Source organism: Haemaphysalis longicornis, unplaced genomic scaffold (assembly GCF_048455015.1).
Source record: "Haemaphysalis longicornis isolate Haplotype H1 unplaced genomic scaffold, Haemaphysalis longicornis Haplotype H1 scaffold_2, whole genome shotgun sequence".
In the NCBI taxonomy this organism is placed as follows: Eukaryota; Metazoa; Arthropoda; class Arachnida; order Ixodida; family Ixodidae; genus Haemaphysalis; species Haemaphysalis longicornis.
In genome coordinates, this window is record NW_027526295.1 from 175,103,468 (window position 1) to 175,131,393 (window position 27,926).

The following is a 27,926-nucleotide window of genomic DNA, read 5'->3' on the forward strand; positions in this document are numbered from 1 at the left end:
TTTATGTCAGCAATAAAGCCGTGCCAAGTGTACAGCGTCGGAATATCCATCGTCATATCAAATAGAGTCCTGGACATTGTGTCGCGTCACTGAAACCGGGTCCGTCAAGTCGTCGGGTCGGGTCAGTACCCGTTGTCGGAGAGTTCGGGCCACGAGTGCAGGGTGAGGTCCAGCTTGCGCTCTGTGATGATCTCGTTCACGAGGTCGCGGATGTCCGTGTGGCGACAAAGCACCTTGTCGAAGTCGGCTCGTGTGAGCGACAAGAAGCGGCAGTAGGTGTCGGTGATCACCGTGTTCACCCGCATCATGTCTCTCAGCAGACATACCTCTGCGAAAGGAAAGGAAGGAACGAAAGTCGAGGGCGAGTTTCCCAAACGGCCCTTTGCACGATAAATCTGTTATCTAAGTTGCTGCTCAATGTGGGGGATTCTTTGGAAGGAGTTCATCCAAACGCGGAAGGGGTCGAGGTAAGCGGAACCCGCCAGGGATGGTCGGGTCGACTTGCGGGTTCAGCTCACCTCGACCATTCCCGCGTTTATAAGAACTCTATATCCAAAGAATCGAGGTGAGGAGACCAGATGAGTTCCCTAAATAAGAGCTATTCAGCTCCCCACGGCCCGCCGACACATCCCGACAAGTGACTCGACCCACCGCCTGCATGCGGGTTGAACGAGCTCGCCGCGACGGCTTTTCGACTCGCCCCGTCGATACATGAGGGGGTCGAGTCGAAAAAAAAACTTTTACAGACGGCAGTCTTTCTTGGGCTACTTCAACGGAAAAAGTTTGGTCTGTATGTCACTCGATTCAGCCCGCCCGCCAAAGTGAACCATTATCTGCGCAATACTTACATACTCACAGCCAAATCTAAACGTCTAAGTCCGGTGTTAATGTTCATACTTGTCAACATTTTTGAACAAGAACAAGACATTACGCAAATATAAGGCAGAAAATCAATACATGAGTGATATTTGCAGTGTTTCTTTATTTAAAAAAATACGGATGCCTGCTTTTTGCGATAGCAAATAAAATACTACATCAACTGCAAAAACCATCGCCTGCTGTTTCCCGCGCTACCTGGCGGAATTAAAAAAATCAAATCAACGAAAGGTTCTACCAAATAGGTTTCGCGTTCCAAGCTCGTGGAGTAGGGCAACGTGGTTCTATAAACGTTGCAGTCGGGAGCCTCTGTTCACGCGCGTCTCCGCCGTACGACATCTAGGCACCCGACTTCTAGCAGTGGAACGCGGTAAATTTAAATTGACTTGAGCAAACCTGTAGCGCGTTATCTTTAAAGGAACTAGACGGGAGAGGAACAGCATGAGAGATGAGCGTGAAAGAGAAGGGATGCATTTACTTGCCAGAAGCGCCAGTCGACTATCGTCTTGCGTCGACATTTGAAACAAAAGGAGCAGATACGCGGCAATTTTTCTCGACTCAACTCGCCTCGTCTAGTACATGTATACGGGGCTATAGTAGAAACTTCGAACAAATAATGGAGATACCACCGAAAACCATGTAGGGACGATTGTATTAGGGCTTCTAGTTCCGTTTAATCAGATCCCGTGAAGGCTAACGTGCAGTTAACTCACTGATAGCATTTTTAGTGCCGGCCCATACTGCGTCACTCCTGCCCATATCACGTCACTGCAGCGCGAAATTTGAAACTTATCAGTATTTCTCGCGTTGAAAAAAAAAAAAAAAACGTCTTTAGCGGCTGGAATGGAGCGCAGTGAGTTACCAAAGGCTAATTCTTTCAAATTGAGCAAAGTTACGTTTTGTCTTCATGGCCTCTTTAAGCTCATTTGGGGAGATGGCGTCATTCATGACTTATACAGATTTGCAAACAGGACAAACATCCACCGCGGATACGTTGAAGCCAAGTAAGCATGTTTGAAGACGGTTTTCTATCAAGTTCATCAAAATAATTGCTCTTTCTTGGTCCTTTATCATGGTATACGCCTACTTTATTAAACATTTTGAAGTTAGACGTTTGGCTGCGCCTGGAAATTTGGCAGTTCCTTTTTCGAGGGCTCTTCTGATAAAGCGAACCAACCTTCACGGTCCCTTCGAGTTCGTCGTAAAGCGAGTTTCCTGTTAAGAAATACTCCCCAAAGAGCGTAATTAGTTCGCAGGTTTGAAAATACACCCGCGGATACCCCCGTAGCTCTTCTATATAACTACAAATTTGAACTCGGCGCAGCAGTTACCCACAACGCGGCCAACGTTTCCTGCGAGTCTTTGAACCCTCTACCATTTAAGGTGGACTTGAAAACAAAATGCAACTTTGTTCAGTTTGAAAAAACTAGCTTTTGGTAACTTATTTAGCGGCAGTCTAGCCGCAGCAGCCGTTTTTTAACCAAAAAAAAAACGCAAGAAGCACTAAAAAAAAACCATTCAAACGTTACGATCAACCGGAACCATACAGGCCCCACTACAATCTCCCAATCATGTCTGTTTGCGGTGGCTTAGTCGGAGGCTGCCAACAGGGTAAGCAAGATTCTGTGACGTCATGAAAAAGTCACCGGAGAGTGTCTAAGGAATTTCCACTGCTTCATCAGTTTTCATTATTTGATATCTCCATTACTTGTGCGAAGTTTGCGGTAAAATCGGTACCATTGTTATCGGGGCAGAGCAGTCTTTTTACTGAACCGAACTAGTACTTCGTCTTCATTGCCCCTTTAAAAATTTCCCGTGGTCTTCGAGGAGGGTAGCGAAGAAGATCATGAATGACGCGTACCGCCGAAGCGGTCCCCGGGCTTGACGGTGGCCACGGTGACGCCCTCGGCGTTGATGACGTGCGCGCTGCCGGACTGTAGGAAGTAGAGGCGGTCGCCCACGGTGCCCGCGGCCGCCACCACGTCCTGGGGCAGGAAGAACTCCATCTGCATGCATGCCACCAGGTCCCGCAGGAAGTCCTGGTCGACGCGCGCGAAGAAGGGCAAGTTCTGCAGCAGGCGCCGGCCGTTGTGCCACATGACGCGCTGATTGCGGGAAGAAGGTGAGAAAGGAGAAGAGAAGAGCAGTAACCGGGTTAAAAATGGGAATCACTCTACCTTGTCATTCCAAACTTCTGGAATGACATTCGTGCTAAGCGAAAAAAAAAAAAAAAACGAAATATTGACACGAGACGACGATGACGAGGGCAGTGGGACATAGTTCTGCGGTTACAGCCTCCGACGGCAAAGAAGCTCTGTGGGGACGCGCAGGCTGCGCAGACTCCCTGATGGCTGCCATCATTCACCATGCAAATATTGCACATATATCGTGATGGTGAAGCGATGTATTTACAAGACGATGCGATCTACGTACAAGCGTTCATGGCGGTCCCAGCCAGGCTGCGTGCGGCCCACTACTAAAAAGCGATTCAAAGGCTCCTGGAGAAGGTATCCGGGAGTTGTATTCGTGAAAGAACCTTCAGAAGATCCAGTCTGTGAGGGTTATTCCCCGAAATAGCCAGGCGGGAAAGTGCTAAAGAGGCAAAATGTATACTTATGCCCTTTCCCGTCAAGCGGTGCGTTCAAAGGGAGCATGGGGTGGCTAGATAAGAAGGTAGTAAGCAGGCGACGACCGAGAATGATTATAAGTATTACATGTTGGTAAAAAGGCAAAGTCAAGGTGGGAACCAGTGGCTCGATACGCATGTGGGAGCGAGCAACCACGTCTGTCTCAACTTTCATTAGAAGGCGCCAATCTATAGTAGACCTAAACAGAAAGTTAGAAAGGGGTAAAACAGCGACAAGACTTTCGCATAGGATAAAGTGCCCAATCCTGCTAAAGTTAGCTAAAAAAGACTAACTTAGTAGGCATAACAAGGTATCAGGAAGGGAAGAAACGAAATGAAAAGTTAGGAAGGAGTCTCACTGCGTCGAAGAGGAAAAGGAAAATGGAAGTTATACAAAGCGTTCATATAATTATATAAAAATTATCTTGAGCAGAGCGATCACTGACCATTCACATAAGTCAGTGTTCCACTACAGTTTATTACTTTGGGACCCCTTTCTGTATTGATTATATTTTGGTGATGCACCATTTCGTAACGACAACAATAAAGTTCTATTCTATTCTATTCTATTATATTCAAAGTATCGAGTCTTAAACAGGGTGTTTATTTTTCCACTGTTAGGAAATACAAAGGATGGAACGAAAGAACATGAAAGAAGACTGGGGGACATTATAAAGAATATATTTGGGTAGATAGGAATCGATCAAGGGGAGGCGGAGGTTATCAGTGTTCCTTTATTTTTTGCAGAGTAATTGGAACGACGGGAGCAGGGAGAAGGCGGGACTGGCACAGGAGGTGGAGCACTACCAGGATGAGTCAGGAAGACGCAAAGGTTTCAGAGGAAAAAAAAGCAGGAAATCTACCCTAACTCGTCAAGAACACACTCCACGAGAAGACACTCGTTTTGTAAAGTAGATTGTCATAATTGTGAGGAGGAGGAGGAATAAACATTTATTTGACTGTATGAGTTCCGTTGTGGGAGGCCTCCTTAGTCCAGGAAGCCTTGGTCCTTGGCTGCCCGGCGGGCCCTGTCCACCAGTCGTTGCTGGTCTTGAGAGCGTGAGCTGGTCAGCTGGTCCTCCCACTGCTCCAGTGTTGGGTTTAGTAGGGGGTTAATGATGGTGATTGTCGGCCCTCCCAGACCATATGGTAGAGAGTGTTGGGTGTGGAGCAGTGTTGACAAGTAAGTGTGTATGTTGTTGGGTAGATGGCATGGAGTAGTGTTCCGTGGGGGTATGTGTTAGTTTGCAGCTGTCTGAGGGTAATGGCGTCCTCTCTGGTCATGTTGGGGTGTGGTGGGGGGTAAAAGCGGCGCTGCAGTCGGTAATGGGCGAGGACATCCGTGTATCTTTTTGGAATGTCGTCGCTGGAGGTCATCGATCGGCCTGCCAACGAGGGGAAGGCCCGGAAGGTATGCTCGCGGGATGCGGCGTGGACTGCTTCATTCCCCTCGAGGGATGCGTGGCCTGGGGTCCAGACTATGTGGAGTTCGGAGGGGGGGAGGGGGGTTGTAGAGTGCTCAGGATGCGGATGGCTTGACCAGAGACACGACCTAGTTGGGAATTGCGGCAGGTGGTTTTGGAGTCTGTGATGAGAGTGAGGTAGTCTGAGCCCGTGGTAGCAGAGAGGGCGATGGGGATTTCCTCTGCAGACTCTGTGTCCGGGATTGGGATTGTGGCCGACGTGAGCTCTGTGCCATGATTGTTGACAACGCTTATGACATGCGAGTTACAATAATTAATCTTTCTCAAATAAAAGCCACTAATAGTCATCTCCCATCCCTTGGATGTGCCTTTCCAATGATATTGTAACGAGAAGACGAGGAAATGGACTGTGCAGCCTAGTGCGATGGGCATCTTACACCGACGAAGACGAAGACGGTTGGCGTGGGGTTATCGCTCGTGCTGTGATGGCCGAATTGTAAATAGCTTGCATCTCTTTCTGTAAATAGATCGCTTCAGCATCGACCATGGTTCATGTCGTCTGTCCTGCCACGTAACAATGACTCAGGTTCAGTTTTTTTTATTTATTTTGGCGTTACCCGTGATACGTATGTCGGGTTGAGCTTTTATTTTATACTATAGCCATTTATCATTCTGTCTGTCTGCCCGTCCGTCCGTCTGTCCCTCGATTCAGCCGCCCGGCAAAAGTTAAGGCACATGTTGAACGAGACGTTTATACAGGTAAAGCCATTCACAAACACCTAAATGTGGTGGAATGTCCATACCTACCAACAAAGTCGAACAAAAACAAAACATTACGCATATATGGGGCAAAACTTCCATACATAAGTGGCATTTGCAGTTTCCCTTTATTAAAAATACACATATGCTTGATTTTCGCGATAGCAAGTGAAATATTACCCACTGTAGAAATGTGAACCGCGAAGCGCACCAACCAGGATATGGTGGCGCCTTCTGGCAGTAGCCCTAGGTGTGCAATGTTTCCCAGGGTCATTACCAGGTGGCGCCACCAGTATCTTCGGCGGTGCGCTCCGCGCTTCGTATTTGCTTTCTCCATGACTGTACTCGGCGAAATTGCACCCAGTCGTGCTTATTGCCTACATTGTGTTCGAAGTGCACATACCTATGGAAAGGACGGCGCCAGATCACGCGGTTTTCCACCCTTCAGCAACCATGACAGTGGTCATGAATTGCCAAGTCTAGACGCGAACTCATTCCCAGAAAACACAACGAAAACACCGAGAATGACATTGCGGCCGAGAAGTGCCGACTTGCCGACGCTCATGCAGGGCCGGCAGTACAGAATATCGTCTTTCGACGAAATTTGCCGCGAAGCAAGCAGATACGCGGCCAATTTTCTTTCCCTCACGCGCGCTGTGTGGAAGGCGTCACAGCCAATCAGCGGGCTGCTTTTCTCTTTGTCGTTTGTTCCAGGAACGAGCTATGAAACGCGACACAGCCAATGAGGACTTAGGAATCTCTCCAGACACAGAACAATTATTTGTTCGTTGATTTCGCATTATACATGGCATACGCATGGAAACGAGCTTACGATTTTGACAATTGTTCTGTCTCTGTGGTCTCGAGGTGGAGGAGCTGGTTCTCACAATGTCTATTCAAGCACATTACCTGTAACAAGACTTAACCTCGGTTTGGAACAGCGGCAAACAAGTTTATCTCACGAGAGCACTGTACAGCGGCGGCGTGCTGTTCGTCGCCACCCCAAGTCTTATGTCGCGTTCAATTTCGTGGACGTCATCTGTGTTGCCTTCTGTAATATTACGTTCTTGACGAGAGGTAGGGGGATTCGGGTTGTGCTTTCAATATTAACGGTCCTTTGACATTGTCCATGCACTCACCTCGTTGGGCTTTCAATAACAGTCCTATGACATTGTCCATGCACTCACCTCCCGCAAGGGATCCGACAGTTCCGAGACTATCTGCGCTTCGTCGAAGACACGCCCCTTATTTCTGTTTTCAGCGTAGTTGCGTATGCGGCGCCTCAATTGCTGTGGCAGCATCTTGTAGTTCATGTAGTCGTCCAGGTCACGAATCTGAAAACGGTTACGCCCCAGGAGTCAGTTATTTGTTGCGCTAAATGTGCCTCTTTGTTTTCACCGAGCACAACGACCCTCAGCTGTACAAGTATGTTGACTCAACGGCTCTCCAATCTTAAAGGAGTCGTGACATGGAATTTCAACGCTGAGATAACTATGTAAACTACTTCCTTTTTATTTGGAGATATCTCCCAGCAAGTTTCAACCGTAGCCGTTCAGTATAACATATTTTAAATCCTTTTTTTAATCTCTGCCCGCCCAAGAAGGCCCAGAGCGGGCCGGAATGACATCATCTGCTACTTGCCCAAAACTGACGACGCCGGGGCTACCGTGACGTAGCCGACGCGCTGGCTGCGGTTGGCGCGCGCTGCTACACCGTGTGTACACGGCATGGTTTCGGGATTGACGTCATGCTGACCGGGCGCGCGGGGATGGTGAAGGCCTCGGCCGGTCTGGGCGGGCGCGTTCGCCCGGTCGCGCTCGGTCGCGCGCGGTGCGACAAGAATGGTGACGTCAGGTGTTACCTTTTGTCATGGCGGCCGCTCAGCGTACGCGTTTTTACGAAACCGAAACTGAAACGAATAAACTACGCCGTAAATGATTGTTTGCGCTGCGATGGACCATCTAATGTGCCATTCTATGATTAGTGGGCTAATAGGCACCCATAGCAGCGAAAAAAAAAACATAACACGAAAATTTCGTGTCAGTACTACTTTACGGAACCGTCTAATGGCTGCGCTTTAATAAATGAGTCAATCCATACCAAACGTCCCAGCCATAAAGTCGACAATCACGGATATCTTCAGTAATAACTGTGGCTCATTCTTGCATGGCCCATTAATGCTCCCTCAAAGTTTTTTTGTCCAGAAAAATCTATCTCTTTTTCTAGCCGCCATTTGATGTCCAGAGTTTAATTCATTAAAATTATTAAAAGATCACTCCTTTTTCCATCGCCACCATTTTTTCGTGGACATTATGCTGAATCCCTAGACTGCCCTATGCCGCATTTTTGGGATATTTTTTGCTTTTGAACATCACCTTGATTCTGGAAACGTGTCGAAGGTGCCGAAAAGTGGTTTAAGGCAAGGTATACTTAGGCTAGGTTTATGAATGCGGTGGTTACCAACTTCCAAGTCCGCCAGTTTCCAATTTTTCTAAAGACGACAGTCTGTCTGTCTGTCTGTCTGTCTGTCTGTCTGTCTGTCTGTCTGTCTGTCTGTCTGTCTGTCCGTCCGTCCATCCGCCCATCCGCCCGTCCTTTGATTCAGCTCCACCGGTCAAAAGTTAAAGGATTAGTGTAGCAAGTAGCTTAGAAAGGCTAAACCTTACTAAACTACTATATTTGGTACTCTTACGATTCAGCGCGAAGTGCATCGTCGTTACCCCGTGTGCGCGTGATACAAGTTTGGTGAACTACGGGGAAGTTCTGTGTGTGGCGGTGAAACTAGCTCGTTCCGCGCATCGAACAAGTTTCGACAAGTCGGAGCGTGGCTGTGGCGCGGATCCTTGTTGCCGATAATTCACGGCCACGACCGCGGCAGCTGCAAAATATGGAACAAACTGGTTCTAGCGGCAGCATCTTCTGGTCTGCCTCATGGGGCCAGATCCGCCAGGGATAGACTGACAACGTTCCACGATATTGCCACTTATTACCGCCTCGCCCGCCCCCCAGCACATCCAGAGCTCACCCATTCACAAGAACGTACCTGGCGACTCCTGCAAACCCACACCCTCCCTTGCAGGGCCATCCTTTACCACATCCATCCCTCCCTGTACCCATCCCCTAAAGCGGGATTCACACGACGGAGAAACCCTCTCACGGAGGCGGACGGACATGTGACGTCAACAGCATGTGACCGGATTATCCGGCCTGGCGGCGCATCCACACGTGCGGAGCTGCGCTAGAGTGAACTAGTATTCTAGTTCACTCTAGCTACGCGGAGTGACTAGCAGACGACAGCGCCGAGGAACAGGTTCTATTCTCCGCCGAGGGCCACCGCCGTCGAGCGAAAACATGCGGAGGCATTTTCTTTCGGGGGGCCACCGCGGGCTATCCCCACCAAGGGGTGGAGCCTAAAACCGGTCACGTGAGCGGGTCCCGCGGTCCAAAAAGAGAGGGTTTCTCCGTCGTGTGAATCCCGCTTAACTGCCCCGCGTGTGGTATCCGCGCTACAGTCCCCCATTCTAAGTGGGGCCGCCATCTTGACCCCTTTCCTGAAATCACCTCTGAAGAGCAGTGGGAGGGAGCGCTGGGTAGCTCTGACCCGGGAGTCCAAGCCTCACTCGTGGACTGAGCTGCTACTGTCGCCGCCAGACTCGCGCCGGCGGCCACCCCCTCCTTTAACCTATTTTCGCTCAATAAAAGTTTATCTCTCTCTCTCCCTCTCTCTCTCTCTCTCTGCAAACGGCAGCCGTCGTTCAACTCCTCCTTTCCCCCTCTCCAGCCCAGCGTGCACCGGCTCTGCGGAACGCATCATGGGACCTGTGGATGGTGTTTCGTGTGTTTCTACTTCTTGGTGCCGTGCGCAAACTCCTGCTGACCCTTGGGAATCCAGGTTACTTCCCTCGAGCGCCAAGTACTAGTGCGCCCCAGCCTCTTGTTGAAAGCGTTTCTCTTTGTCATGCTGAAAGCAAGCCAGAGTGTTGCTTCCTGTATCGTGGCTGCTCTCTACTTGCCATGCATTAGGCAAGTTTTGCTCTCGCCTTTTAATTCATTGTCGGCACTGAGGCAACCCTCCTTCCAGTCGCTCGTCCACCATACGCTACCACTCCATGACGAAGGTCGGTTCTTGGACGCCTTCGCCAATGTAACAGTACCAAACTTCATACTTGTCAACATTTGTCGAGAAAAAAAAGTAACTATTAGCCCTATTTGAGGCAAAACATCAATACATAATTGGTACTTGCAGTGTTCTTTTATTTAAAAATGCACGTGTGCCCAATTTTCGCGATATCAACTTTTAAAAACACGCGATGAAAATGCTGATTTGACATAAACAACAAAAAGGGTTCGCTTCGAGCCTACACCTCGAGGCGGCATTCTAAGTCCAACAGTAACGAAATAAGGGTCCGTTAGATGGTGCTCGAGAAGTGGAACGCGTAAAAATGATCAGTGGCTTAGCTCGGCTATGCCAGGATATACGTAGCGTAAGCTAAGGTTCAACTGGTTATTCTTAGCTTTCCTGGTTGTCCAGGATTAGCTTGATTATAATGCTTACTGCTGCTTTAATGACACACACACGCGGTATACGCATTATGTGACATGTATGTTTATCAAACGGCTCCGGCGCAGCGTCGCCAATCGTCCCAGAGCTAAGCTGATTCCACAGACGCACGCCGGTGTTGCTGCGACGCACCAGCCATCGGTTGCACACCCGACCACCCCTCGCATGATCATCAAGTGGACCGGGCCGGCACGTGCGGAACGGAGGTCGGCGAAGACGCTGGGGGCGTGGGGTGTGTGAGAGACGCCGGGCAGCGAGCAACATTTTGTGAGCCGTGGGGTGTCACTGCTCCTCGCGCATGCGCAGCACGGCTCTCCAGGAGCCACGCAAAACTGCTCAACCTCGGCCAGTGTAGCTCACGCTACAAAAATTGAATTGACTTGAGGAAACGTCTACAGTGTTTATAATCAGACTCTTCCCCTACAATCTTCCCCTCCCCTGCGAGGGGAAGAGCGTGAGAGGTGGGTGGGAGGAGAGAAGAAAGGCGTTTACGTTGCAGGGGTGGCAGAAGACTATTTTCATTTCGTTATACTTGAACACCCGCGAGGGATTGATAGGGAATATTACATAAGATGTGTATAACAAAAGTAACAAACATAGAAGCCAAGTGTTTAACGGGGATGTTTTCTATGAAGGATGATGGGCAAGTGATGGTTTCGATGTCTCTGGGAAGGCTGTTCCAATCTGGTGCTGTACGAGGGAAGAACGAGGCAGAAAAAGTATAGCGTCGCCGTTCGACGAAATTTGCAGCTAAGTGAGCGGATACGCGTTTTTTTTTTTTTTTTTGTGTGTGTGTGTTTTTTTTTTTTCTGGCTCACGCGTAAGTGCACTGTCTCGAGAATGACGGCGCTGGGAGAAAGAACCCAGAACCGCCCATCACCGCCATCCTCGAGACAGTACACTATACGCCTCGAGCGCGGCCTGTAGGGGCTTAGTAGGGGCGCCACTGAAATCCCCCTAGCGGCCCTTTTCGAAAGCAGGCGCGGGAGTCCCCGGCCCGCTCCCCCCTGTCGCCGTTGCTTTTGGGGCTCGTTGAAGACAGCGATTTACCGTTTGTCCGCGTTCGAAATACCGAATAACGTGGAGCAGGCACTCTGTTTGCAAGCCTGGTGTGTTCACGAGAGTATAACGTTTCCGACGCGATCTTAGAAAGATCTATACGAGCGCCGGGCGTGTGTGACAGGCCGGCGTCCCGAAGCCAGCATTTGCATGCGGCTGATTGCAATTCCACTGCCCTGAAATTTAGTGGCAGTGTCTCCGTAAGCAGTGTTTCCTCCGATGGTCATGTAGCGGCCATACACACTATGATGTGAATCGACTTTGTGCACTTAGAAAATCTAGCGGAGCACTCATACCTGACAGCACGCAAGTTACGCCTGCCAATATCACATATCAGATATTGATCAGTACCCTGAACACGCCAATGCGGCATAAATTTCGCAAACATTGTACCAAAGAAGTGCGATGGATAATGCAAAATTACACTCCGGAGTCAGCACACGACGACAAATTTAATGCTGGGTCGTCTTGTCCCGAGGTGAGCGCTCGCAAATATTCATCTGTTACATTTATCCTCTACGAGAAGCGCGAAGATGGGCTTATAGAGTAATCCGCGTCCGCGACCAAACTCTTCTTCGAAACATCGTCGTATGACACAGTGAGACTGCAGAATCTAGCATAAACCGAAATCAGAGACCCTTATCAGATACGACACTCTTCCAACGAGCCCGTGTGTACGAGATTTCGGCGCACGTTAAGGATCTCCAGGTGGTAAAAATTAATCCGGAGCCCTCCACTACGGCGTGCCTCATCGTCTCCGTTGCGTCGGCGCGTTAAACCCTGCAATCAATCAGTCAACTCTTTCAACGACACCTCGTATTTCTTGTGAACTGCCTACCCTGTATTCTTCAAAAAATGCGTCCGCCGAGTGATCAGCCGTTCGTTGAAGGCGAAAAACAAACGAAAAGTGAACACGCAGCTTGTGTGTGTGATTACTAAAACGTTCATTCGTTGATTTCGCTCCGCATTTGTAAACAACGATAGTTGAGCGTCCTCCTCCTCACCGCCCCCCCTCCCCCCCCCCCCCCCCATGTCTAGCGAACTATCAGTGCATTTCGCATCTAGTTGGTCTGGTGAATACTACCCTGCTCAAACAATAAACGTCTTTAGCATTTCAGAAGCTGCACTCGGTTGTTTTTTTTTTCATTCCCGTACGACTATTCTAATTATTCCTGACTTGCAGACCATTCATTTTCCCGTGGTTTCATTAACATATACCTTGGTTCTTACTATAAGGCATGAGTGAGCACATATCTGACAATGCACATCCTTTGAGTTTACTTAACATTTTCGCGTGGCTTATATTCCCATGAAAGGCACAAGTTTTTGTCAGCTATTGGGTTATCACATCCCTGAAACATATTTTTCTACGACGTACACACTCGAAGCAAAGCCGCATTTGTTGTCTGCGCTGCAAAACGAACCAACCTCTTACAGTGCCAATATCAGGTCTAAACGAGGTGACAATAAATAGAATTCACTTGTGCTGACGTGTTCGAAGGTGAAAGCGGTGATATGCTGCTGCCGTCGCCGACGCCCGCAAGAGCGGCCGAGAAGCGCTCAGAACCGCCTCCCCGGGTAGCTCTTGTTGGCGTTCGAGCGCTCTACCAAGACGCAGCTGTTTTTTTTAAGCACCCTAAACGTGCAGTTAGCTTACAGACGTCACCATAACAAGTTGTTTAGTGCGCGGAAAGGCAAAGAGAAGCGAAAGAGAACCAAAACACTGCATGACCACCTATCAGCCACGCAGCGCTAATCCCGCAAACGCCGCGGAGAAGCGGCGGCAGGCGGCGCAGCGATCGCGAATCTCGAGGCGTATAGGCGTGAGCCATAAAAAAACTGGTTGATTCGTCTGTCATAGGAATCAGTAAAACACGAAAGTGAAATGTGCAGCCAAATCTTCAGCTGAGCATGATTTGCGGGTCGGCGGCTGTCTTGTGGGTGTGCTTGGAGAGCGACATCCTGCTGGCGGGTCACTTCGGCAAAGATGTGTTGGCGTCATTTTCGTGACGGATATGACGTCAGTGAAATCTTGGGGTATCGCGGCATAAGTCACTTTCGTGTTAAATGAACAACCCTAAGTATAACCAGAGTCCCTTAATGACGTTCTGGTCACGAAACTTCTCCGTCACTCTATGGGAGAGCTTGATATGGTGCCAAGAACGGCCGCTACGCGGCGCAAGCTGTCTTCGGGGGGCCATCGCCCCGCTGTGCCCGGCGGAACGCACTGGCAGCGGCGGCAGCCCGAAGGCGTTGTGTGGAGGCAGCTCGCGGTATTCCTTCCACCAAAGTTTCTGCATCAGCGTCACGCAAACTTCATGTGCCAGTGCAGCGCGTTCAAGGTGGACGGCATGAAAATTGGAATGCACAATGCACGTGCTGAGTGGCGGGCTGCAGCTCCAGATACCGAAGGAACAAGAAAAAGGCGTCGCTCTTCTGTTTCCCAAGTAGCGCCGAACTTCTAGAGAAATGGAAGAGAGCTATACCGTGGTTGGAAGCTGGCGGTTTCAACTTCGAAAGCAAGAACGTTCGGTTTTGCGAAAAGCATTTTGATGCTAGCGATGTTATAAGAACCGACGAGCACATCGGGAACAGGGTGGTCGTGTCGCTTCAGCGAGAGAGACCGAGGCTTCGGACGGATGCCGTTCCAAGGATATTTGACGGGCTCCAGGCCTACCTGACCAAGGCGAAACCGTGTTCCCGGCCAGCGATTCAGAGGCAACCAGCGAAGAGGCGGCGCGAGTTGTCTAAGCGGCGTATCATTAGCACAAAATTTAAGATTTATTGCATGCTTTAAATCATAACTGCCCCCCACCCCCAGCATAAAAAAAAAGTATGATGTGGTGCCTCGGTAGTGGCAAAGGCGGCTGAGCAGCCAGCACTGGCATCAAAAGGAACTTCCAGATTAGGCTGCTGTACTTCCCTTCCCGAGGAAATCCTGGGTTTTCGGCCGGTAATTAATAATCCTATAGACAGTAAACACAAGGAAACGTCAAAAAGCGGGTGTCCCGTTTAAATTGCGTGGAAAAAAGTAATCAATCAAATGTTAGGCACGTGAAACTCGTGTTTAGAGCAGTCACGAAAGCGCTCGGCTGCTATAACCGCGCCGTCGAAAGTCCCTCCGTCAAGAAACCGATCGGCGCTCACACCAAAACAACTGCGCATTTGGGTGTAAACTCAATCGAAAGGTCTAGAATAAAACTTCTGGCTGGACCATTCACTTCATTTGAAAACTTGGGTAGCAGCGCGCGAGAGGCCAGCCGGATATAAACCAATGTGATTGCTCCTGTACTACCCAGTTGTGTCTCATTCCGTTCACCCTCCTCCCCCTATTTGCAGCACTACCAGAATAGAAAGCTCACCTACCGCATAAACATAATCGCCCTTTGGCCAGGCGCAAATATAAACACGTCGTCGAGCAGATCTAGCAGTAGCTGCTCGCATCGGGAGCATGAGCATCATCTTTTAACACTTGCGAGCTATGACGTACCACTTCGAGGCATCGTAAGTACGCATATAATTGGGCTATGAGGTAATTATTAACACATTGCGTTATCGCGTGGTGTAAGAACACTTTTAAAGGCGCTGCTGTTTATAAGGTATGCCCGCACTCCCAAGCAAACTACGCGTGCGTTCCAAAGTAAACAGCTCTCATTGGTCGTCGACACTGGATCCCGTTTCAACTTATTTATCTGGTGGCATTGATGCGTTCAGAGACGTTTAATAAAAGGTAACAGGAGGAACAGCACGCACATAATCGCGTCAAAACGTCGGCAGTAGTGCGCATACAAGCCCAGTACTGGCGGCGGTTTGTGGCCCCCCTACGACGGGTGGCGCCGCTAGCGAGAGATTTTGTCCCTATATCAACCTCCGAGCGCAGTTTCGTGACCAGAAAAGCATTGAAGGACTCTGGTATAACGTACTCTTTAGTGCTAAAGATTGCTTCTACGCAAGAAGACCCTGTGTGCGGGGTGCACCCTTTACAGGCCGCTTGGTTCGTGGTATTGGCGTCACTTCCGCTACGGAAATGACGTCGGCGAAATCTTCGTGTGCCCGGGAATAAAACACTTTCGTGTTAAAATACCCGCGTATCTACTCACTTAGCTGCAAATGTCGTCGAGCGACGATGCTATACTTTTTCTTCAATGTGAACATTTTCGACCGAACTCTGTCTGGTTGGGTTAAACTTGAAGAGGCAAATACACCAACCAAGGGCGGTGCTCTTGGCTGGTGTATTCGCCTCTTTATACTTTTTCTGCCTCGCGCTCCTCTCCCGAAAGCGCACGTACCCTCTGCCTGTTCCTGAGTCGCGTGAAGTTCATGGAGGTGATCATGTCGATGCAGAAGCCGACGAGGAGCGCCTGCAGGGCGTGTCCAGTGGCCATGCAGCCGCAGCGGAGCCACGAGTCGGTCGTGTTGTCCGCCTCCACGACGCCCATGCCCACGCCCATCATCATCGACGTGGAGCCGTACACCGACCACGTATAGAGGCTCGTCCACGAGGCGTTCTGCGCGCAAAGCAATCCGCCTTTCATGGGCTGGGCAAACGCAAAAATTTCGATCCGTCACCCGCATCAATCAGAAATGTCACCGGTTAGTCTGCTCACTGGAAATTTGTGTGAACAGTCAGTGACCCAGCCGTCGGTTGGATGACAGGATCACCGATGGTTCAATGACCAGAAAACGGTGACCTACAAATTACCAGAGCCAACCTGTAGGGCGATCGTGGGTCGCCGGAATCCGGAGGGCGGAGCTTGATGAAGAGAGGGAAAGGGCAGCTGTAAGGGCACCAGGGAGAGCGGGAGAGCGAGGGGGGCCAGGAGGAGGAGAAGAGCGTGGCTGAAGGCGGAAGAGGAAGAGAGTGCGAAAAGAACAAAAAAAGGAGCCCAGTTAAAGGAGAGGGATTGGAGACGGGGAGGAGAGCCCTAGGAGGGGAATCATGAAGCGGGGTAGAGGAGGGAGAGCAGAGTGAGAATAGGTGGGGGAAATGATATGAGGAGGAGGCAAAGGAAAATGAAGGAAAGAGAATTGGAGTGAGTGGGTGGGTGAAGGGGTTGAGGGGAGTGATGAAGAGGGGGAGAGCGGAAGGTGTGGGGATAGGGCAGTAGGGATAGCAGTGGGACAAAGTCTAGGTGGTATTGGTGGGACGAATATGAAGGGAAGGGGAGGAAAGATGGAGGAGGATAGGGAAGGGGGGAGGAGTAGAGTGGAATGTCGGAAGCAGGTGAGGGGTTGAGGAGACGGGAGAAAAGGATGACGGGTGTTGCATGGAAGTAGTGGCAACGGCATACTACACGATGCCAATTTCGGTATCAGTTAATATCGGCTCTAAACATATCAACATTTATCGAATTAAACGCCACAAAAGGTGAAACATTAATACCCCTGTCACACGTGCACTTTCAATCTGGATCTATGGGAAGCGCGATTGACTTTTGGAGCACGCTTGACGCACCGCCGCTGCTACATGGGATGTTTCAAATTAATCCCGGTTGCGATGTGGCACCGTTTGCATCACGTACGCCAGATGCACCAAAAATGTACTTCGCGGATGGCGTGTGGTATTTTCGCGCGGTCGTAGGTAAACTAAGCTATATAAATGTTACCGCACGCTTATTTGGGTCGAGTTTTTTTACGCAATTTCTGGCTTGAGTTGAAGTTGTCAACTTCTGTGCCATTAGTCAGGGGGACGAGAGAATCACCGCTTTCGTCCAATCGCGCTTGGAAACCTCAATTGTGCTTGGGAAACAAGGATTGAGTTCGAGCAGCAACGGGCTCGATCGCGATTGAAACTGCCGTATAGCAGAGTCCGACCCGAATTGAGCTCGATCTGTATCGACTCGATTGCGACTGAAAGTGCCCGTGTGGCAGGTAAGGTACCCATTGTGCTTCTGAAGTTGCGGCAGCAGGATAGGCTATATAAGCAGTCCTTTCTATTAATTTCGCGATTATGGACGTTTACTTAGAAGGGTTGAAAAGGAGGATAAAACACTCCAAAAATTCTGCGCCCGTGGATTACCATAGACGTGAACATATTCTACAAAAGAGTAAAAAAAAATAAGCCAGGTGGGTAACGAGGACATTTGCTTTTAACACATTCATTGTGGCTCTTACAGGGGGCGGAAGTCATGTGCGAGATGTTGATTTTTTCTAGAACTGCTCATGAATCGTCATGCTTGGTTAGCCGGTTGTTATCGCGGTCTGGACTACTGGGTAAACAACGAGCACCCGAGAACAACAGGAGTAGACAGCACGCAAAAGTAAAAACAATGGACTTCGTTTTGTGGGCTCTGAGTGCACATCCTCTGACACACAATGTGCGTTGTTGACTTTGACTCTGTAAAAGCCCCTCTTGACCACACTATTATTTTTTTTTTCAGGTCGTGAAAGCCTGCTCTCAGCGTTGGCACCGCCGCAGAAGAGGTAACGGTACTGCGGAGTCTTACCCGAATTCCGAACCGTACCACCCAGGAGTTGGCCGGGAAGTTCTCCAGGCGGTCGACGTAGTACTGCAGGCATCCGTGCCAGTGTATGAGCAGGAAGAGCATGCCGATGTTGAACACCAGCCGCACGTACACGCCCGTGGAGTACACGAACTGCGTTCCCAGTAAAGCAGTGCGCCACCGTCACTCCCTGTGTTGGACGACTGGTTTTAAAGGGACCACCAAGACAAAAAAAAAATTAAATGCCGTTCCACTCAACGTGAAAGCTGTCGGAAGTACAGAGTAGTGATTCGCCATAACGGGCTGTAGCGCCGTTAGCCGCTCACTGCTATACCACCCAATGCAATTCAAATTTCCCGCCTCCGCAGTGCTCTCGCGCCCCCTGCCTGAAACTGCGCCAGTGGTAGTTCTGTTCTTTTTGTGCTTGCTTTTCGTCCCGCACTTCCCGGCGTTGCACTGCCACTTTTTTTTTTTTTCGCTTACTACCGTAAAAACCAACCAAACAAGCGTTCCTAACTAAATGAACGCGGGCGCTGCGGGTTAATTACGTATATTTTGCCTCAAATGTACCTGCAGTTTTCTTTGCGGTAAACAACGGCGAGATGTATGACAAGCGCCCGCGGTTCACGAGTTTCGAACGGTTATGACTCTTTAAACCGCTTGGTTTTCGAAGCCTTTGTGGCACGCCGCTACGACGGTACGCCAAGCTCTACTTGGGTCCGTTATCTCGCTGAACCGCCTGATTCCGGCAGTTGCTTGACATCGACCGTTACAACGCGCTACGACGACAAGGCAATCCTCTAAAAAGCTCTGCACTCAATAGAAGTTCGGTTAATTAAAAAGACTGCTTGTTCCCATAACAATGACGCCAACTTTATCGCCAAAGTCAAACAAGTTAATGACCTAGATATTCGGAAAAACAGCTGAAGCGGTGGTGACTCATCGACCATCTTTGTCTCCAGGATTTTATGACGTCACAGAGACTTGCATGTGCGATCGGCGGTAGGCGCTACTAAAGCCACCTCCCAGACACACGACAGTGCGACTGTCTGTAGTTCCGTTCGGTCATACCGCTTGAATGCCAATGCACAGCTAATACATTGATAGCCCTGATTTAACTAATCCCCCGACTGACGTCACTGCTGACATCGTGTAGCGCGAAATTTGAAAGTTATTCTTTTTTGGTTAAAAACACCTTTCGGAGGTGGAGTGGAGCTGAATGGGTAACCAAAGGCTAGTTCTGACGAATAAAGCCCAGTTGTACTTTGCCTTCGTGCACCATTTGTGAATTCAACTGGCGTCTTACTCGCTCAACCATGAGATTTCAGGACCCCCGAACCCTCCCAGCAAGCGAATAAATGCGCAAAGCCAAATAGGGTAAACCTCTTTATTGCCCCACACGACTGTGCCTGATATGCGCATGTACAATGGCCAGGGCAAATCAGTCATTACAGCCAACGCCTTTACTCATAGAGGCTGTCAGGTAATATAGGACCTGCCGCTATTAATAAAGCACTGGCAATTTGGTCAGCCGGTTTGCTCCAGCCTGTTACGTTTCCAGAAGAAAGCCTGATCTAATCGTCACGTTCTTTGTTGGTCCAACCGCACGTGCCTCATTGGTCTAAAAAGGCTGCCAAAGCGCGCTGAGACGAGGCATCACTTGGAATGAAGGTTGATGAGGTGTTAACTGCAACGTTGGCGCCCCGCATCGGACGCAGCAACGACAAAGATCAGGCGATCTCGTGAACAATCAGTTCCGAGCCGGTGGAGCGGCTCTTGGTTAAGCCTTCATAGGTTCTGTTTTTCGTTCATCCACATCCACAAGTACACCCGAATAAGCGCCATGTTTGCAGCATGTAAAATCCGATAAATCTTCTTCTTCTTCTTTTGTAACGTCACCCATGCCTTTATTGCCTTGCCCCGAAATGCGCGACAATAGCGTCAATGTATTTGACTACGAGCTTTGGTGAGGCAATTATACATCCCTTAGCCGGATCAGAAGTTTCGTACAAAGCGTTAGCTTTAGCTATAGAATGCTACAATTTGTCTCTTTAACGTGTGCCCTGGAGCGAGCAATTGCAATTAAATTTTAGGGACTTAAGTGTCCGGTTGCGGGAGTAACCGTTCTGTTGCTGTTTAGTTGTTGCCGGCACAACAAATGGCCCCCGCTGCAAAGAGTAAATAAGATACGTGTGAGTGCGCATGGGATTTGCTTACCCACTGCGCTAGCGCGGCACGTTGACAAGTGGTTATGATGGCATAAAAAAGGAAGCGAATGCATGTAGCAGTAAAATCGTCGACAAATTCGTAGATTGCGTACGAACGACGAGACTGAAACAAAAAACTAAATGTTGCCAGGCTTTTGTCTTTAAAGCACGCAAGCAGACAAGTACCCCGAGAATTTTTTTTTTCCTTTCAACGAAGGACCTCGTGGGTGCCGTTTATTTTAGCGCACAACTTAATTTGATCTTACTCAGGCGGATGCGGCCTACAGGCTCACGAAGCATTACATGATTTGTTGAGATGCTGAGCTTCGAAATGACTGTTACAACATTGTACGTGACAGATGATCGTCATTAAAGTATATTAAACAAAGATTTACGCCTCGCGGCCGAATATCGGGGAAATTAAAGACAGAACGAACAGCTGAAAGGTTTTACCACAGAATGTTGCACGCATGTTGCTTGGCCTTAGCCAGCATTTTTACGCGCATCCGTGAGTACACATTAGGCTTCATCCATAGGGGTGCCGGGTATGTATGTATTGAGCATGTACCATTTGTACAATTTGTACTATTTGTACAATTACTGTAGGAGGAAGATTAGGGTCTTTTTTATGTTGCCTGCGTGAGAAGTTGAGCCAAACGCTTTGCGTAGGGATCAGCCCTGAATGAGCCATAGTGTGAGGGAACAGAAGATGGCGAGATGTTCATCGTATAGCAATGGCCCGCTCACAAAGTTCTCCTCGACGTTGGCCATGTTACTGATGACGGCGGTGAGGCGGCCGATCTTGGGCAGCGCGAGCAGCTTGTTGAGGCGCAGCAGGCTCGGGTAGGCAGAGGTGCTCATCGGCTCGTGGCCCGTCTCCCCCGTGTGCATGAGCACCAGGACGGCGTGGTCGAGCGGCAGACCGCAGAACGAGTCCACGTAGAACAGGCCGCGCCGGTACTGCTTCGCCACGTAGTCCGCGTTCATGTTGATGCGGCCGTGCTCCTCCCGCACGGACACGCCTGACCCCGGAGGAGGAGAGGGAACGCAAACGTCGCGAGATATATAGCGAACCTTACGCGTAACTAAGCGCAGCAAATATCGAAGTTCTAGTGCGTTCGATATTTACATTTTTTTTTAAATTACGCCACTCCACATGGGCTACGTGGAGGGGCGTTGTGAAGGACTACGTAATAATGGGATCGATCCAGGGTTCCCGGGCTCAGCAGCCCGACCAATGCCGCGAGACAGATTGACTAACTGTATTTTAGAGTGAGCTGACTCACAACGAGGTGGCACCCGATTTTCTCAGCTTCTTCTTCTTCTTCTGTAGCTACCCATGTATGGTTACCACGTGACATGTCCTCGTCTTCATCTAGATAATTTATTTTGATCAGTAGCAACTAATGCAACAGCCGCAGCCACAAAGCCGCACCATAGGGTGGAAAAAAAAGCAACTGAGAAAAGGTTCACGAAAGTTGTTTCACTATATCTGACGGAAATCCATGGAAAAGATTTCGAAGAGCGTTACAAAATTGTTACGAAAATCCGGTCTCCCATAGCGCTTTGAATGCATGCCGCGGCTTCAGAGGTCCTCCATCAGCTGATGTCTTTAAGCGCCTTTAACATGCACTGCGTAATTCAAGGCACGTGTCATACTCGGCGCGGTGGCGCAGTGGCTCAGGCAATTGTCCCCCTGAGTTCAAGGACGCGGGTTCAATCCCGGCCGCGGTGGCTGCTTTTCGGACTCGGTGGAGGAGAAAAGCGATAACACCCGTGTGTCGACATTTCCGTACATATTAAAGATCCCCAGGTGGACGAAACTGTTCCGGAGCGCACGCCTCATAGCCCAGGTGTATATAGCTTGGGTGCGCTAAACCCCACAATCAATCAATCAATCAATCAATCAATCAATCAATCAATCAATCAATCAATCAATCAATCAATCAATCAATCAATCAATCAATCAATCAATCAATCAATCAATCAATCAATCAATCAATCAATCAAATCAAGTTCTATGTTGGCTGCTAATTCTGCTCGATGTGCGGGTGCTAGTGGTCGTGTTGGTATTGGCATTGCGCCCTTCACGGAGACGAATGTGCGTGGTGGACGCTGTTCGCACGACTGTCAGTGTGCTTGCAAGCACGTTTGCAGGCACGCGCCTTTTAGGGGAAAAGCCCCTGAGGGACTCGGGCTGTCGGCGTCTCATGTGATCGTCGTTTCATCTCGTCGTAGTATCGTTTAGTCACGGTACTGACACACGAGTACACTCGTTTTACAACGCCTCGCGCTAGAACGTAACGCGCACTAAAAGAACACGCCGGAACACTCGTTTTGCAACGCCTTAAGCTAGAACGTTCAATCTCCGTGGGAAAAACGCGTTCTGAAAGAATATACCAGGGCACTCGTTTTCCAACGCCTCGCGCTAGAACGCTTCGTGCTTCAAAGACACGAGACTTTTATACAGCAAAGCTGTATAACTCTACCTTTCAGCGGTTCCATCTCCGTGGGCAAAAACGCCAAGGCGGCAAGAATACACTTGTACTCTGCCTGCTTTGCCCCTCCCCAGGTTTCACGTTAGTGGAGATGGCCCGGGATTTTTTGGCCTCTTCCGTCACGGCTGTCTGAATTCTTTTCACCAGAACGATCGAGGCTAGCTTCCCGCTTGTCTATTCGAACGTTTCGATGTAGTTTTTGGCTATGCGACCTGTTCACTGGTTGTACTTGCGGGATAAAGCCCGTTGCCTACTTTTTAAACAAAAAAATAGCTAATTATATACAACCCGTCACCACGCTCACGTATAAGCCATCGAGTATATAGTTTTAACTAAACTCTTCCATCTAAATTCTGAGAGTTTTCGTTTAAACTTGAAATCATCAAACGATCGTAACCGCCTTGCTCCCAAGAGCTTCGTCAGCCGTCAAGAAATAAAGCCAAGGTCTCCCTTCTCTTTACTTTTCGAAAATGGCGCTTCGTGATAGCCTACCGGTCCTGAACTTGATGACGACGTCGGCGAGGAAGAGCACGTCAGACATGATGTTGAAGAGTTTCCACTCCAGGCGTTCCTCTTGCACACTCTCGAAGAAGGCCACGTTCAGGGGAACCAGGATCACGTTTGCCACACCCAGCACAACCATACATACGTCCCATAAGTTCCTGCACGCATGCGCACAACGTGTAACAGGAAAGCCTGTTTTACTAAGCATGAATCTTTCCACCACATTGCCTGGATTCAGAGAAACATTTTGGCAGGAGCTAGCAGAACTTTTAACAGCAAGGGCTTAGTAGACACGAGAACAAACACAAAACTTGCTCACTCTGGTTCTGAACTTGCATTTTCATTAAACCGATTTCTTCTTCCCTCTTTCAACCAGATGGGATGTAAAGGAACGGAGCGGTACGTTCCTGAAAAATGGTCGCAAATACAATACTTCATTGTGACAAATTATACCAAACTAAGCCAGTCTTTAGCCCAGCCATAACAAGTTAAACAAGAGTGGGCTGAGCACGGTGCCCTGCGGCACCCCTTCCCCTGCGGCGCTGCTGGCATCCCCCACCCTAACATTGAGGAGACTATTAGTAAGGCAGGCCTGTGTATAGCGCCGCCGGCGTCCTGCCACCCGGATCTGATTCAGTTCAGCCCCGATGGTTCAGTTAGACAGTCTGTGGAAGGCAGGTTCAATGTCTACCAAAACAACGAGCATTTATCGTCATTATGATTGAACAGCGCAAACACAACGGGGCGAGATAAGGACACAACACGGGCGCTCGGGTTGTGTCCTTCTCTCGTCCGTTGAGTTTTCGCTGTTCAATCATAAGGAATGTATACCAACTAGCCCAGTTTTCGATCTTGTCGAGCTTTTATCGTCGTGGTGACCGGACTAATTTACAATTGTTGACACGATGTCAGCAACAGAGACGGCCTTGCAGTAGAATTGGCATAGTCTTTTCTGTTGTTCAGCGAGCGCTTCCAAAGCCTGTATTCACCCCACGAAAGCCCTAACAGCCGGGGTTCACTTTTTGCTTAAACCCAACCTCGCAAGAAAATCAGGGTCCTTTCCAGGTCGGTTTTCAGTGTGCCGTTCACCAGCACTCAACCTTTACAGACGTGAAGGCAGCTATATATGGGAGGGCTGTACACCTGTTGGAGCAAACTTGTCAGCGAGTCCAGCTCTACTGGCGTGAGAACACCTGGTACAGTAACCGCCGGCATGGGTTTCTTGTTGGCAGAGGCAGTAGGGGGACATACAGGAGTGACCAAGCCCTTCTGAAAATCCGCTGGAATCAAGTGAATGACAAATAGACTCCCAGCTTGACTGTCGACGTTGCTAGGGGTCCCGAAGGCAGGTGTAAAACATGCGTTTGTATGGTATCTAGTGAGCCGCAGTGTTCGTGTGGTTTGCAGCTGTCTTTGCTTCCGGGCTGCCCGCAGGTTCAGGAGCTTTGCCTACCATTAAGCAGTGGTAGACAAAGTCCATGTGGCAGGTGACGTATTCCACAGTGGCACACTCAGAACGTGTCGATGGAAATTACAATCACGGATCAACCAATATGGAGACAGGAGTGGCGGCGGCCGCCAGTGAAGGCCAAAAATGCGCTACTGCAATGTTTCCCTGCAGAAACTCCGCCAATGACGTCTGCTTCATAAAGTGGACGCAGACGGTGCGCCTCGGTAATCCTTTTGCGTGTCTCTGAGACTGCATTGTTGGCGGAGCCCAAGGAGGTTGTAAGAACGGAGCCTCCCCATGCCCAGCAGTTTACACAGCGCCGCACAAAGATAGTGAAATCAAAAAATTCCCCGAATTTCCCCGAGGGGAAGAATGCGAAAATGCGAATACACGAGTTGAATTTGCGCGGTTCGGTAATGTTCGCGAAAGAGAGATCACACACACACACACAACTACAAAGAAAGAAAGATGCATTTATTCACAGACACCTATTTGTGTTGTCGTTGTACTTGATTGCTAGAGCGGATCTCAGCTTTGAAATTTCGTGTCAGTACTCCTTTAAGCGGGTGCATTAGCCCTTCTCACGCCCGATTCTTGGCCAATCCCCCACGTGGGTATGTGCCATGTCAGCGGCCAGGCAGCGCGCGCCCATCTCCCCCCGTTGCCAAGGAAGACGAGGAGATTCCTGGCCAATCCCCCACGTGGGTATGTGCCATGTCAGCGGCCAGGCAGCGCGCGCTTATCTCCCCCCGTTGCCAAGGAAGACGAGGAGCGCGCGCACCCGCAGCTGTTGCTATGCGGACGGCGGCGGACGCTTCAGGCTCGCTTAAGAAGTGCATTCGCACTGAAAATTGCGGTACCGATGGCCAAGGGATCCCCCCCCCCCCCCAACCCGCAAGAACGCCCACGATCTCCAAATTCCTCTCGGTAATACGTACAACGCCCTTCTGTCTCTCTAAACCCTTTTCCGCCGGGTATACCCCGTCCACACCCCACCCTAACCAACCAGCAAGCCATCATCTATCATCACCTCCAGACCAGTGCCTACTATACGATCGCGTCATCCTCCACCAGATCACAAAGCTAGTAAGCCCCCGCTTGAGCAAATAATCACGTCTTAGCTAGTGAGGGTGCGTAAAGTTTTTCCTCTTCATGTAAACTTTTCACGAAATCGGTCAGTATCCACATCCCGGTTCGGCACTGAAACCATACTACCAGCCGAATATTCCCGTCGAAAAAAACTCCAAAATTTCACTCACCCAACCATATACACACACAAAAAAAAATATTTTAACGCAGGAATGCCAATACTGCCACTACCATCAGCACCAGCAGGCGAGTGAAGAAGACGAGAACGCTCAAGCCGGCACTTGGCGTCACGGACTCCGGGCTGCGCAGCTTCGAGTTTGCAGCTATTACACCTTTCCTTTGGCCTTCCTCTTTCGAAGCTATAAGCGTCATTCGTGACAATACTTATTGCTTGAATGTTTGAGACTGTCCTCGTACAGCAGTTCATACTTCGCATTCATGCGTCTCGATTATTTCATAACTTGTACATGCATGCGCCCACTTACACGCGCACGAAAAGCTGTGAGCTCGTAGAGGCAAGCCACAGAGAAATAAGGTATAGACCTTTTTAACTTATTTGTCCTGGAAGCTGCCATTTTATCAGTGGGCTGTGCTGGAAGCCCTGCAATTCGCAAAGTCGGCAGGAAGATGTAACTACGCATGCGCAACACAGCCCAGAACATGTCCTGATCTTATTAAAGATTAACGGAGGAAAAGGTTCATATACACGTATGCAGGCCCGGGCCAATGAGACACGCTAAGGAGACACGTACTTGAAAGCGGACTTGGGGTGTATCATCCAGGGCGAGCGGATCTCCTCCCGTACGGTCAAGTCGTCCAGAAGCCCCTTCTCCTCGCCGTCCATGTGATACACAAAGCCTCGCCTCTTTCTAGCCGGAAGCAGGAAGTTCTTCAGCTGACGCTTAAACATCGCCACCAGCCGCTTCTCCACCTCTTCGTTCTGCGGCGGCGATAATGGAAAAATAATGAACTCCTCCACTTCGCTAACACGCTCTAACCTCCATAGGGATAAAAAATCTAACCACCAAATTTATCAGAAGAAACGGAATACTGGACGCAAGGGAGGCTATCCGAGCTTATATGTACCCCAATGCCCAGAAGCTGCTTTCGTACTCAAGTGGCGCATCCCTCCTCCCAGCATCACAACAGATCATAAGACAAGAGACCGCGGATATATATTAACTTTTGGACACGCAACCACACCCCGTTAACTTTGCACCCGATTGTCCCGCCACAAATTCGACCTGCGGCGGCACGCTGCCAACCTCCTGCGCTCTATGCTGTCAATGGTAGACACTGGCATCCTGGTTTTACCAACGTATTGCCGTACAGTCGTCCTAATTTCTATAGCCTTCATGGGAATGGGAAGCACTGGCCAATGGTTGCAGATATGAGAAGTAATGCAGGAGCCAGTAAGGAAAGGAATGAGAACACGTGGAACCGGTCTTCGGTTTCCGCTTATCCGCTCCTGTCCGGTCGTGGGACTTCGACGAAGAGAGACGCTATGCAGGAGACGGATTCAACGGGTTGGTTTTCTTAGCGTTGCATCGAAATTTCCTCTTCTCTGTAATCCTTGTGAAGATGCAGACAAAGAGCTGGGCAACACGAGTGAGTGTGCGAAAGCTAGGGTATACGGAAGATGGATAATAAAAATAGAGCATTATCACGGATGTGGGCGCTATAAATGGTAGGTTTGGCGCTCAAGACGCCTATGAAATAATATGCGTCATCCGGGCGTCCTCAAGGGTGAGTCAAAATATTTTTTTTTCTGCTTTCATCTGAGTGATGATCCCGCAATTAGCTTCTCTGATCCACCGCCGACTTACTGGTGCTCGTACGCTACAAGGACAGCAAGCACGCACCATGTGCTGCTTGCTCGACGAGAACGAAGCGGGGAAAATCAAAGACCGTGCAGTAATGTCGTTACAGAGACACGTCTTAGCCGTAGTTGTATAACGCTCGTACAAAACGTCGATGACGTACGTGTGCTAGCTTTGCAGGCGATTGACACCTCTGTCAAAACACACCCTAAAAACTTTTTCTCCCGTTTTATAGGTGTGCGAGCACCATGGCATCCGAACTGCAAAATCAACACCGGAATACGTAGAAGAGAAGTGCCCGTACGATCTCCTTTACAGGTGCCGCCTCGGGTTCTTCTTGCTCGGTCAGTGGTGCTTCCGATGACGACGACGGCCCAGTACCTTCGCTCGGTGCGTCCCAACTGATGCGACCGCGTGGCGACTTGCCGCCTTTCTTTAGGGAGGGCCATTTTTTCGCCTTCGCCGTCGACGACTGTTCCGTTCCTGCCGCCTCAGGTTCTTCTTGCTCGGTCAGCAGTGCTTCCGATGATGACGACGGCGCTGCAATTCGTGCCGAGTGAGTACCTTGGCTCGGTGCTTCCCAACTGATGCGGCCGCGTGGAGACTTGCC

At 49.7% G+C, this 27,926-nt stretch overlaps 1 protein-coding gene across 1 annotated transcript; it reads right to left on the bottom strand.

Annotated features, from left to right (window-relative positions):
• On the bottom strand, positions 1–27,926 carry LOC144169496 (potassium/sodium hyperpolarization-activated cyclic nucleotide-gated channel 2-like). Its single transcript, XM_077698684.1, has 9 exons — positions 27,621–27,926; positions 26,249–26,436; positions 22,946–23,115; positions 20,703–20,977; positions 17,752–17,901; positions 15,595–15,813; positions 6,873–7,019; positions 2,738–2,981; positions 1–328 (listed from the first exon to the last, which is right to left on the bottom strand). Exons 2-9 carry the CDS (start codon positions 26,404–26,406, stop codon positions 123–125), a joined length of 1,569 nt encoding a protein of 522 aa, XP_077554810.1. The 5' UTR covers positions 26,407–26,436; positions 27,621–27,926; the 3' UTR covers positions 1–122.

Coding starts and splice junctions, on each gene's coding strand:
- LOC144169496 (XM_077698684.1), bottom strand. CDS start 26,406: ATGTTTAAGCGTCAGCTGAAGAACTTCCTGCTTCCGGCTAGAAAGAGG. Junction 23,116..26,248: donor CACCCCAAGTCCGCTTTCAA/GTACGTGTCTCC, acceptor GCATGCGTGCAG/GAACTTATGGGACGTATGTA. Junction 2,982..6,872: donor TGTCGGATCCCTTGCGGGAG/GTGAGTGCATGG, acceptor TCCCGCAATCAG/CGCGTCATGTGGCACAACGG.